This window comes from Macaca mulatta, chromosome 8 (genome assembly GCF_049350105.2).
Source record: "Macaca mulatta isolate MMU2019108-1 chromosome 8, T2T-MMU8v2.0, whole genome shotgun sequence".
Taxonomy (NCBI): Eukaryota; Metazoa; Chordata; class Mammalia; order Primates; family Cercopithecidae; genus Macaca; species Macaca mulatta.
In genome coordinates, this window is record NC_133413.1 from 61,946,575 (window position 1) to 61,960,185 (window position 13,611).

At 37.5% G+C, this 13,611-nt stretch overlaps 1 protein-coding gene across 1 annotated transcript in view; it reads right to left on the reverse strand.

The window, feature by feature from the left end:
* PXDNL (peroxidasin like) overlaps positions 1 to 13,611 on the reverse strand; it is a 504,118-nt gene that overhangs the window by 32,557 nt on the left and 457,950 nt on the right. The window contains exon 20 of the mRNA XM_015145355.3: positions 552 to 666. Within this exon, the coding sequence (XP_015000841.3) occupies positions 552 to 666 (115 nt within the window). The remainder of the gene's footprint in view (positions 1 to 551; positions 667 to 13,611) is intronic.

Sequence of the window (13,611 nt, forward strand, 5' to 3'; positions counted from 1 at the left end):
ACTTTTGAAAGCAACACTTTGTATCAAGCTAATATACAAGTTACATAAAAGAAGTCCTAAAGGATTTCAAAGGAATAAGATTGACATTTCTCAGTTTTCTAAGAATTCAAAAATATTCCATCCTGGTCACAAATCAAGCCTTGCTTGCCATGTACTATTCATGAATTCAAATCAACTTAACATGAATTAACTTAAATAGATACTATTACCTTTCTCACAAACAATATGCTATTTCACATTTTCAAAAAGAATCTGAAAAATATCAACCCATAATGTCATTTAAGGGGTCAAAACGAGCATCATGCAATGTAGTTTTCTGAACTTTATTGAGAAAATTCATTGTCAAATACGCTCTGGCTGGGCTACTGCAGAGTGAAATGGAACCCAAACACATTACAGAACTCATTCTGTGTTTGCTCCTTTTCATGTGGTTCATCTTATATGTAAATAAGTTAACTGTGGTCTCTATTAAAAAAGATTAAAAAAAAATTGTAGGTTTGAAGCAAATCTATAGTAAGTTGCCTAAAGAAATGAGATATTTCTATACATACCTACTTCTTAGATGACTTAACTCCATATCTTTCTCATCAGGATAGTTGTTTCCAGCTGAGCGTTTCTTTTGAGATTCTTGTGTCACTTCTCTGAACTGTCCTCTACTCCTACAGTCTGTGGAGAAAGAAGTAACCACAATAGCATCATGTGAGATGGGATGTCACGATCTCATCTAGATCATTTCTTTAATGGTCAGAGAGGGTAAGAGTGCCAAGAAGAAAGAGCAGAGAGCGAGAGTGAGAGAGACTCATTTAGTCCATTGCATTTTGCTGGGTGACCACAGTCTCAGATACTTGCTTTTGCATGTCACCGAATCTCTGTTTTGCAGCAGCAAGTGGGATGCAGAGCAGTCTGCAGAGCCTCTGGAGGAGCCCCAGGGAGAGTGATGTTGAATCTTAGTAAGGGCATAGATTGCACAGCGTCTTTTATCCACTAAGGACTTGGTACAATGAAGAAAGAAGCAGAAAAGTCCTGGGTGGAATGCTTGAAATTTGGCAACTCCTCAAAGTGTCTCAGGCACACCTGATACCCACTAGGGATTTGTTTTTTAAGATGCCCCCTGTTGCACGTCTGTACTGTGCCCTCAAAGTGGTTAAAATGGTAAGTTTTATGTTATGTGTTTTCATCACAATCAAAAAGATATGAGAATAACATGAAAAACTTGTTGCAAATAAATATGGAACTTTAAAAAGTGGTCTCTGATATAGTATGCATGTCCCCCTCAAACCTCCTGTTGAGATGTAAGCACCAGTGTTGGTGGAGCCTGGTGGGAGGTATCTGGATGTGGGAGTAGCTCCCTCATGTCTTTGTGCTGTTCTTGCCATAGTGAGTGAGTTCTCGGAGATCTGTTGTTTACAAGTGCGTGGGACCTCCCCCTACTCTCTTGCTCCCGATCACATCACGTGCCCTGCCTCCTGCTCCCCTTTGCCTTGGCCATGAGTGAAAGCTTCCTGAGGCCTCTCTAGAAGCTGAGCAGATACTGGCACCAGACTTTCAGTGTGGCCTATAGAACTGTGAGCCCATTCAACTGCTTTTATTTATAAATTACCCAGTCTTGGGTATTTTTTATAGCAATGCAAAAACTGCCTAATACACTCTCTGAAATTTCATATGAAAACAGATGGTCTGGAAACTAAGATATTAGAATGAAAATGAAAAAGAATGATATAGGAATCAACATTCCCAGATAGTAAAACTATTATACATGAAGTTCAAAAATAAAAATTCTTAATACTGATGGGAAAATGACTGAAGAAATAAAGCAGGATAACAACCCCAGAGCATCTTACCATGCAATCAAATTTAACACATTATATTAGGCAGCACAAATTGGAAAATAGAGAGAGAGTACTTTTGTTCTGGGCAACTAGCAAGTTATTCCTAAAAGAAGAGAAAGTGAAAACAACTTACATCTTCACCTTATCATACATAAATTAAATTCAAGAGGGATATGACATGAAAGATTATCAAGCAAACATGAATATGAAATGTAGGATGATTTTTAAAATGACACAACAAGCTGCAAATGCTATAACACTAAACAAAATAAGAGTAAAACTTATACATATGAACTCACTGATATTAAAACATACCAGAAATAAACTAAAATGGAAATATCCCAAAATGACAACAGTGACATGTCTAGAAAACTGGTTATGATTGTTACTTGTTTTCTTTTTTGATTTGTACTTCTACCTTTTGTTTTCTTTTGTCCTTGTTTTCAATTAAAAAAGTATTTATAAAATCCAAACACAGTTCACTGAAGAAAATCCAAGCCTTCTTATAAGGTTTATAAGTTAATTATCATATTGTTGTATATTACCATAATTGGATAAAAAATTTCTGGAGGCCAAGTGCAGTGGCTCATGCCTCAGCCTCCCAAAGTGCTGGGATTATAGGCATGAGCCACCGCGCCTGACCTATTACTACTTTTATAATGATGAAGTCAAAACATTCTAGATAAAGCTGTACATTATACTAAGGGACCCACAGGTGCTTATTTTCCCCTACTGTTATGCTGTTACTTCAACTTAGTACTTTACTGATAATTAATAACCCATAAATATTCACAGTTCTGGGTAAAAAAAAAAATACATAGAAATTTTTAAGAAGAATACAACTAAAGAAAGTAAACTTCAATCACAAAATAAAACTCAGTCTTTCTATTTCTGAATAGCACACAGCTTTTGTCAATAAATATTTATGGAGTTCTTACTGAATTAAGGTATTAGGCTAGGCACTGTAGAGAAAATAAAAATGGATAAGCCATGGTTCCTGATTTTCAATAGGTTGCAAGTATTCTCCCCACTACAATGCAGCATCTCCAGCTAAGCCAAATATCTTTCTTTCCAATTCTCATATAAAAAGGAAAAATGTAGAGAAAAGGCTCTGCAGATAAACTCTCATCATCTATGGTCTTTCATTATTTTGTAGAAAGATAAAGCTTTAGAATTTATTTACTTTAAAGCACCAATAGATTGTTCAAGGTCGTATAAATAGAACCCCAAAGCAAGGAATCGTATATATAAAATCACAGGTATACAGAGATGAGTACACCTGAACAGAAACAACCCACAAGACTGCAGTGATGTGGCAGCTTTCTTGTAATGTGACAGCTAAAATGTTGTAGTTCTGACATCATTTCTTTTAATTCACTTCATTATTTATTCCTAGATACTGCCAAAGAAGCAGAGTGTCCTTGATTGCTGAATATTTGGCTGTTAAGTAAACAACATTACATTTAAATTCAATGTTAGTATAGTAGATGCTTTGATTTTATCCCTATGCATATTTATCTTATATAAATATATACATATGCATACATATATATCCATGTGTATGTGTATATATACCTACATATGTTGAAGCTCTGTTCTTAGGCTTTACATGAGTTATTTATTTGAAACTTTACAATAACCCATACTCAATATTATCTTCCCTATTGTTAACCTGAGGAAATTAAGGCACAGAAAGATTATATTATCTCATACGAAGTCTTACAGCTTTTCAACCGAAGAGACAGGGTTTAAATCCAGATTATATTATCTTGTACAAAGTCCTACAGCTTTTCAACAGAAGAGACAGGGTTTAAACCCAGACAGTCAGACTCAAAAGTCATAATGCTACAGCACAGAACGAGGAAAACAGAAGAAGGTTAACTCCTAGATTTCTGCTTATGCAACTTGCAAATAATAGGGTCATTATTTGTTAACTGAATGAATGGATGGAGGGAGGGTGGAAAGTAAAAGGAAATGACTTAAATTTAGCTCAGCTTAAATTTCTGGTCTATGTATGACATGGGGGCGATAGCAGATAGGGTTTTTGAAGACAGCAATAGATGTGGATGAAGATGCAGCCAGATAACTCGTGTTCAAGGGGCATAATGGTGTGTGTGTGTGTGTGTGTGTATGTGTGTGTGTGTGTGAATCTTCCCATTCAGGGCAGCCTTGGTTGCCCCCACCCCAACCCTGCTCTTGCCTTTGCTTTGTGAATGGTGACCTAGATTCTTAGTGAATGAAACAAGGTCCTTCCCTATGTAGCACCTTCTTGCCTCTGCAGTCTCATTTCTCCCTAATGCACAATCCACAGCCAGTTATCCTGCTCCAACTTCATTTGGTCTCACTTGACTGACAAATGCCATAGATGTCATGTCAGCCTTCTCCAGGAAGCCTTTCTCAACTGCCAAGAGCAAGTTGGATGTAAACTCATTGTACTCTCTCAACACTCTCTGGATACAATGGGTCTCACTCCTCTCATTCTCTGAGAAGAGCAGAAGAGAAGGGCCTTGTCCTACCTACCGGTTAATCCTCAGCACCTGCTTGTGGCATGTGCCCAGTAAATGCTTTAATAAAATTAGAAAATTCTCAAGACAACAGGTTGCTTTAGGAATGTGTCTGAATATTGCAGTTTATTGGAGTGGATTGACAGTCCATGGTGAATAAACAAGGTCAAGTTTGGGAGACTGAGCTATAGTAGCTCAGGCAATCATGTGTCTTTCCATGAACTGATCAAAACTATGCAACTGTGGAACACTAGTATCCCAATGCTGCACTCCATAGATTAAAAATACGTCAAAATTGATTTTTTAAATTGGCAAAAATATATCTGATTTTCATTTTCAACACTTTCAGCACCTCTTATTTGCTTGCAAAAAGGGAAAAAGTACAAATAACTGAGAGCAAATTTACAAAACTGACAATAAATTTTCGGGACGCTTTGAGAATGAGTGCATTCATATTGCATATGAAACATCTCCGTTGTCTGGGGTATATGCCCTGGTTCTTTATCTCATACCGAGAAAAAATTCAGGACACGGACACACACGAGGAGTAGGTTTAGAGGAATAAAGTTTAATAGACCAAAAAGAAGAGAAAGAGAAAAAGCTTCCTCATTCTGGGAAAGCTGTTCGCCCAAGAGAGGGTCTCTGGTTTGGGACCTAATGCAATCAATTTTGTACATAGGCTTGAGGAGGCAGTGATTGATTTACATAGGGTCCAGGGGATTGGTCTGATCAGGTATGTCATTTACATAGCCTAGGAAAAGACCAGCCCTCCCACCCTAGTCTTTTATTATGCAAATGCAACTTCTTCTTCTTCTTTTTTGAGAGGGAGTTTCACTCTTGTCGCCCAGGCTACAGTGCAATGGTGCAATCTCAGCTAACTGCAACCTCCGCCTCCCGGGTTCAAGTGATTCTCCTGCCCCAGCCTCCAGCATAGCTGGAATTACAGGTGTGCACTACCCAGCTAATTTTTGTATTATTAGTAGAGACAGGGTTTCACTATGTTGACCAAGCTGGTCTCGAACTCAGCTGATCCGCCCACCTCGGCCTCCCAAAATGCTGGGATTACATGCGTGAGCCACCGCATGCGGTCGCAAATGCAGCTTCTACCTGGCGGCCACCATGACACCCGCACATGTGGTGACAAGAAAAAGGGAGCAGGAACCGCCATGTTGGATGGACTTGGCTCTTAGCAGCATGTATTTACATACGCATATCTATGCTTGCAGCCTGACCTTTAAGACTGCTTTTTGTTAGAGAAGAAATGATTTGGGGCTGCTTTTTATTAAAGGAAAATTCCACGGAGAACTTTTACCCTCGCTAACTTCCCAAAATAATTTCTTAATAATTCATATATTAATAGCAAAATGGCTTCTAATTCTCATAAAATAACTGAGTATATTAATACATCATATCCTTAGATGATGTTTCACCTCAATTAGAATCAATACTGAACTGAACTATTCCCACAATTGTTTTGAAGTGAGAGGGTTCCAGTAGCAACCCATTAATATTTCTTCATACTCTTACTGGTATTTCACTTTCTTATTACAATTGTTTTAGGAATCTATCACAGTGTAACAGGTTACTACAAACGCAATGACTTAAAATGATACAAACGCATTTTTATGGATTGCTGCGTATTCCCTCAAAATTCATATGTTGAAATTCTGGCAAACCACGAAAAGTAGGGGGAGGGGCATGGAATGCATTCTCCCACACAGCCTCAGTTGCAACCAGCCCTGCCACCACTTGATCTTAGACTTTCTGCCTCTGGAATGGGGAGACACGTTTTGCTGTCCCGTTTGTGATGCTTTGTTACAGAATCCCAAGCAAACTACCACACGCAGCACATCACACCTTCGGTGGCCAGAATTCAGGAGTCCAGGCACAGATTAGCAGGTCCTTTGCTCAGTCTCATGAGGCTCCAATCAAGAGGTTAGTGGGGCTACATTCTCATCTCATCTGAGGCAGAATCTGTGTTGGCAGAACTCACTTCCTCGTGGTTGTGTTACTGAAGGCCACCTGGAGGCCACCCACAGTTCCCTTCCATGAGGCCCTCTCCATAAGAAATAAAAATCAGAAAATGTTATCTCCACAACATAGTGGTTTGCTTTCTCACAATCAGCAGGGGAATCTTTCTCCCTCTGTCTACTAAGACAGAGTCTAATATGAGGTAGCTTCATCGTAGGAGGGACACCTCATCACCTTTGCTGTATTCTACTGGTTAGAAGCAGGTCACAGGTTCTGCTCTCACTAAAGAAAAGGGATGACATGAGGGTGTGACTCCTCAGGGTTACCTTAGTGTGTGGTCATCTCAACAACTATCTACTGCACACCGCACTCAACTTGCTCTCATGAATCAGGGAGATAGTTCTCACCATTAAAAAATTCACTGTAGTATGGAAATCTTGTAAAAAGCTAAAAATAGAACTACCTTTTGATCCAGCAATCGCACTACTGGGTATTTACCCAAAGGAAAAGAAATCATTATTTCAAAAAGGCACCTGCACTCATATGTTTATCACAGCTCTACTCAAAAGAAGAAAAATATGAGATCAACCTAAAAGTCCATCAATGGATTAAAAAAGGTGGTATATATTCACCATGGATGATATGGTTTGGCTCTGTGTCCCCATTCAAATCTCATCTCGAATTGTTAAGTCGCACATGTCCAGGGAGGCACCTGATGGGAGGTGATTGGACCATGGGGGCGGTTCCCCCATGCTGTTCTCATGATACTGAGGGGGTTCTCATGAGATCTGATGGTTTAAAAGTGAGACACTTCCCCTTCACTCTCCCTTTCTCCTGCCACCTTCTGAAGAATGTGCCTTCTTCTCCTTTGCCTTCCACCATGATAGTGAGTTTCCTGAGGTCTCCCCAGCCATGTGGAACTGTCAGTCAAAAACCCTCATTTATTTGTAAATTACCCAATCTCAGGTAGTACATCTATAACAGTGTGAAAATGGACTAATACAATGGACTAATACTCAGTCATAAAAAGAGTGAAATCATGTCTTTTGCAGCAACGTGGAGGGAATTGGAGGCCATTATCCTAAGTGAAATAACTCAGAAACATAAAAGCAAGTAGCTCATGTTCTCACTTATGAGTGGGAGCTAACAATGGGTACACATGGATGGACAGAGTGGAATAACATGCTGGAGACTCTGAAAGGTAGGAGAGTAGGAGGGGAGTGAGGGCTGAAGATTGCCTATTGAGTACAATGGTACAAAGAAGTATACAATTAAAAAGCATTCCTATATCTCAGGACTCTAAGAAAGAAAATGGTGACAAACTTCTTCTAATTTTCAATTTCGTTTTTCTCTCTTTATCATTATTGGAAAAAATGTTATTATTGTGTTATTGTGTATGTTACTATGTACTATATATATTATACCTATATAATACATATTAGATATTAGATGAATATATAATTTCTTATAGTTATTACTTCTGCCTCTTTTATTTTTTAAGCCAGCTATTAGATTTATTCATCACTTCCGCTTATATCTTCATTCAGGCTTTCTCAGAACATTCATATTTATTTAGCTGTCTTTTCTCTACCATCTTTAGCTGTGTGTTTTGTTAATTTATTTTTATTATTTCATTTTTAATAAAACTACAAGTTTGTTTCTGTATTTACCTCTGTTACCCATAAATTTTGATAATAATGATGTCATTAGTATTTTTAGATATTCAACTTAAATTTTGTTGCCTTATTGATAAAATATTTATTTGGTCTAATGACTAAAAAAATTCTAAGTAGCTATTTTCTTTTAAACTTGATTATTTTAGATTAGTTGCATTGTGGTAAAAGATAATGAAGTTTGCTTTTGGGAAATTTAGTGTTTCTAGTGACCTAGCATATAATCAATATTTGAAAATCCTTATGAATATTTGAAGATAAAGTTAATTTTAGCTTATAGGGACAAAGTTAAATACATCTTTCACAAATTGATCTCATTAATAATATTCAAACACAATTCTATTAAGCTGTGCTGAATGGATGCTAAGCTATTTCAAAATTGAGATTGAGAAAAACTTCTTTTTTCAGTTAATGCTTTTCTTACATTCAACTGTGTATTGTTATTGCCACTCCCGTTTCTGTGTGCCTGACTTAACTTTGATGTATGCTTTTATATTTGACCATGTTCAATATTTTACTTATGTATGGCCCTTGTTAATGGTATACAGTTAAAATCTGCTTTTTAGATACATAAAGCAGTCTTCGACTTCCAGCAATTCTCTTAAGGCACTGAAACTTCAGGCACATTTGGGTCTTATGAAGATTTTAAGATTTTTGTTCTTCAATGTTTCCTTTAGACTGCACATTGTTGGTTTTCCCTAGTGATTTGCAGAGCATATATCCTGTTTACCAAATATTTTGCATTTTATGGGAACATATTTGAAACTAAATTTCATTAATTATCAATGTCATACTTTAACAATATTAGTAATTACAAATGTAATGAGGATTTCCAAATTTTCTAATTTTTATCATTTATCATCATGCTTATGCTAAGTCAATTTTATCAGTAGAATTTTGATTTCCTTGATTATGGCACAAACAAATGGACAATTACAAAATTTGCTAAAATAAGTAGATTGGTAACAAGGACTTGTGAATGTTGTTTAATTGCACCTGCAATGCCTAACGTATTATGCGAACACTCTTGATCCTATTGATTAGCTGATATGAAAAATTAGCTTAAATTGATGTTAAAATGTCAAGATTCTTGCATTTGTAATTGATTAGCATAAGATTCTACAAAGGAAGGTCATCAGCTACAAGACAGTTCTCATATTTACTAAAACGCACATTTCTAATGGGAAAATACTAAGAGGAACATATCTGATGGAAAAATACCGAGAGGCCCTACTTATCTGATGATAAAATAAACTTCTAGTATTAAGAAACCATTTTCTTAAGCAACTTGGTGAAGCCCTGCTAATGAATTGCCTAATCCTGGTACAGAAAGATTTTTCTTTCTTCTATGATATAATAGATTGTAAATAAATGCAAAATGCTGTATTTGGAAGATAACTTATTCTTAGAACTTATGAGAGGGTTATTTTCAAGGGAATGCTTTGTACTCTATGTAAAGTCAACATCATCAGTAGAGTTTGATTAATATTGTATATCACTGAACACTCATCCTGTTTTGTATCATTTCAGGGCTACTTATTTGCCCCATTTCCAATTGTAGTGTTCTCACCTTGATTTCCACAAGTTTTGCATGTAAGATATTAGGTACTAACAGACCCAAGAAGAGTGGGAGATGTCCTTATGGTGTTCTATTAAAAATAGCGAAAACTTTCAAAGACAAACCTGAGATCACTGTTGCAATGTAATTGCTTCATTAAAGCTTTATAGGAGTTGTTGAAATCTTACTTCTTTAGTAATACTTAGAAGGCATTGTATAGGTTCAGCATGAAACAGCCACAGAGCATCATGAAATATGATGGTAATAAAATTAGTCTCTTATGAAAGAAATTAAAGTTTAATTAGTTTACAAACATAAGCACAATTTATTTGAAAGAAAGTCATGAGCAAACCTAAATATATTTACATTTGTACATAAAACATACTGTATTTACAATTACTTGATGCTTTAAAGACAGAAGTTAATGTGAAGTATGAAGCTGGAAATTACAAGACCAGATGGTTCAATAAATCCCAGTAGAAAATATACATCTGTTGACTCTTTGTGAAATTGTTTTACTTGAAGGAAGTTTTATTTGAGTGGCATGAAATCTTAGTACATCACTTATCTTGTCTTAGGAAATATCCCACCCGCCTTAGATGTAAGTTTTTAATTTCTAAAATAAATGAGGGTAAATCATTTTCTGTTCCAGGTTGAAGAGAATGCTTTCTATTTTGTGCAAAGTCAGTTTTATCAGTAGAGTTTTGACTGATTTATGACACAAACAAATGTGTCAATTGCAGAGTTTGCTGAAATTAGTAGATTGGTAATAAGAACTTGAGAATATTATTTAATTGCATCTCTAATGCCTACAGTATTATGCAAAGACTCTTGATCTATTGATTAGCTGATACTGAAAATTAGTTTAATTCGATGTTAAAATATCAAGATTGTTGCATTTTCAATTTTTTAGCACAGGATTCTAAAAAAGAAGGCCACCCAGCTAAAGAAGAGTTCCTGTGTTTACTACTGGCGAAAGAGATTTGGAGAAAATCATAGAAGGTATAACAAAAGGAAAACTAGCGATGAGGTGACTTGGTGGAGTGCGGAAAACAAATGGACTTGGCAATGGGGAGTCTGAGCTCTATCCCTAGGTCTGCTAATAAATAACTGAGGGCAAATTACTTAAACCTTTCCAACTTTTGCTTCCTAATCTTAAGATGAAGTGTTGGGTTTTTAATTTTGTTTCTTAGTCAAATAATCTCTTAGGTCACCTCCAGCTTCAAAAATCTATAACTGGCTGGGCGCGGTGGCCCACGCCTGTAATCCCAGCACTTTGAGAGGCCGAGGTGGCGAATCATCTGAGGACAGGAGTTTGAGAACAGCTTGGCCAACATAGTGAAACCCTGTCTCTACTAAAAATACAAAAATTAACTGGGTGTGGTGGTGGGTGCCTGTAATCCCAGCTACTCAGGAGGCTGAGGCAGGAGAATCACTTGAACCTGGGAGGCGGAGGTTACAGTGAGCCGAGACTGCCATTGCGCTCCAGCCTGGGTGATAAGAGTGAAACTCTATCTCAAAAAAAGAATTAAAAAAAAAAAAAAGAAAATCTGTACCTAAGATAGCTAAGGAAAGAAAAGAATCTAGGAATATAATGTGAAACGTTCTATAGAGTATGTTAAGTGATATAAAATATTAAATCTCAAAGAAAATATGAAAATTTTTGCTTTATCTTTTATGCTGGTAAAATAAGATTCTTGGCTTTATCATTATATTCATTCATTTATCAATCTTGGTTAGTGTGATCTTTTGATAACTACGAATTTAGCATTTGTCTTATGAGGTTTCCCTTTTCCTTAAAAGCAAATCAAATCAAAAAACATTTTGAACACTTGCTGCTTATAACTTCACCAGCTATGGATCTGTAGGAGCTCTCTTGGTTCCTCATCTTTTCTTAATATTTTCAGTGGGCACTTACTGTTTCTTAGGCCTTACCTACAGCACTGAATTACTATGTTTCTGCTGGGTAAAAGAACAATAACTCCAATGAAGCAGCTGATTCATCTGATAATTATCACCCAAACCACCCTACTGTTTATATAAGCTCTGAGTCAACTTGTAAGTTGTTTTGCCATAATTTGGACACTGTCAGTGGAATAGCATTTTCTCATGTACCTAGAAAAATAAAAAGCCCTCCTCGTGGACAACAAGCAACATAATCTTTCGCCAGAATATCCCATTATTTGAATCAGAATATAGTCTCATTATCCTTACCAGTATTAATCCTTCCAGAGTGCTGTATTAATGAGCTAAGTTGTAAGTATACTGGTTTTCTCCTACATATCTTGTACCAAAGACATCCATTCACCTGAGGCAAGAGTATACACAGAAGCAGCACAGAATTCCTGGCTTGCCTCTGCCATGTTTCTACATTCTCTGGTACCACTGATAGCAGTTCCTGTGCAAACACAGCATTCCCGGAATGACTTCCAGTAAAATGCTGGGTGGCCAAAGATAAATGATTCTACAGAGAATATCAAGAAGTGGTCCCTAAAGGAGGTCATCTGAGCGGATAGTATCTGATGTGGCTTCTTCGGATGCATTTGCACATATTTTTTCACACATACTTAGATGCAACTTGCTCATATTGACAAAACCGGAGTCAGTATACACACACAATGGAGAGTATAAATCTATGTGTCAAAATAACATGGGCAGAGAAATTAACCCACAAGGTAAAAGCAAAAAGTTGGCAACCCCAGAGTGGAACAAATAGGATGCCTAGGGAAGAAAAAATCCCTGACTTTTTTGGAGATTAACCACATGATTTTTATTTTTTCCTCATGGAGGGCTTGTAGGTTTATTTTTGAGTAGGAAAGAAATATGTCAGATTGGACAATTCTGTCAATATCCACAACATACCTTTAAAGCTATGCTTACTTCTGGGGATCACACTTTAATAAAGACCTTAATGAACTATAATGTTCTGAAAGAAAAACAGATTAGCAAAATCAGAATAATGAAGCAACTCTAAATCATGCAGCATGAAGAAACTAGGGAGTTTACGGTGAATGGTGTCTGTTTAGTGCAAGAGAAAAAAGTCATTATAGAAAAGAAAGTCATCTTCAAAGGAAAAACGTAATGTAAGGAGAATTAGAATTATCCCACGTTTCTCCACAAGGTGAAAATGACCAAATGGAAACCTGTTATGATAAGTTTCATCTTAGTATAAGATTAAAAATGAAACCTAATGAATTATTTTTAAATGAAATAGATTGCTCAGACGATGTGGGCTCAGAGCCCATGGGATTTCATCTTCTCTCTTCCCAGGCTAAAAGACAGGAGGGGGCCAGATGAAACAGTAAACAGGTAGTACCAGTTTTGCTTTTCACTTACGATAATCCTGAGGATCCTTCTAAGAGCTTTTTCGTCTTCAAAGAAATCAGTATTTTAGAACTGAATTCTAGGTCACCCCTTAGCTTCAGATCAAAACTGGTTTACTCAGACCTTGTGTCGGTACATTCCTAGCTCCCACAATAGTGTGAAAAAAATGATTAAACAGGATCTTCTGTGACCTTGAACAACCAGATATGCTGGATAATGCTGTCAGACAGGAAAGCTCACATGCCTGTGCTCTCCCCAAAGAGCTCAGGCCTTGGTCAGCATGCACCTCAACCAAAGACAAGAGGAAGAGTCTCCCTTGGCCCTTACATGAGGTCCTCATCACAGGATGCTCATTGCAGCATGCAGACCCTGAGCTCACAACGATTTGGGAGCATGGTGCTCTGAAGATGAGCACCCCAAAGATGGGTCTTCTTCCCCTCCCCCACAACCCAAGGGGACAGGCCTCCCCTGGGCAAGTGGCATAGGGACATAGAGGCCACAGTGTGCTTGAGAGGAGAGGGAAGCCCTGGGGAAGAATGCAGCACACAATCCTCCTGAAGGCCACAGCCCTGGGGGAGCCACGCCCAGCTCTCCCCAACTGAGAACTCAGAGCAGCTCACCTCTGAAAGGACTTCATGTTCAGATTTCTGGGGTTGCTCCGAGAGCTTCTGCCCTCAGAGCATGCAGCGTGTCTCCACTTCTCAGAGGGCCAAGAATGAACTGAATAAATGGGTTGTCTTCCTGCTCTAGCC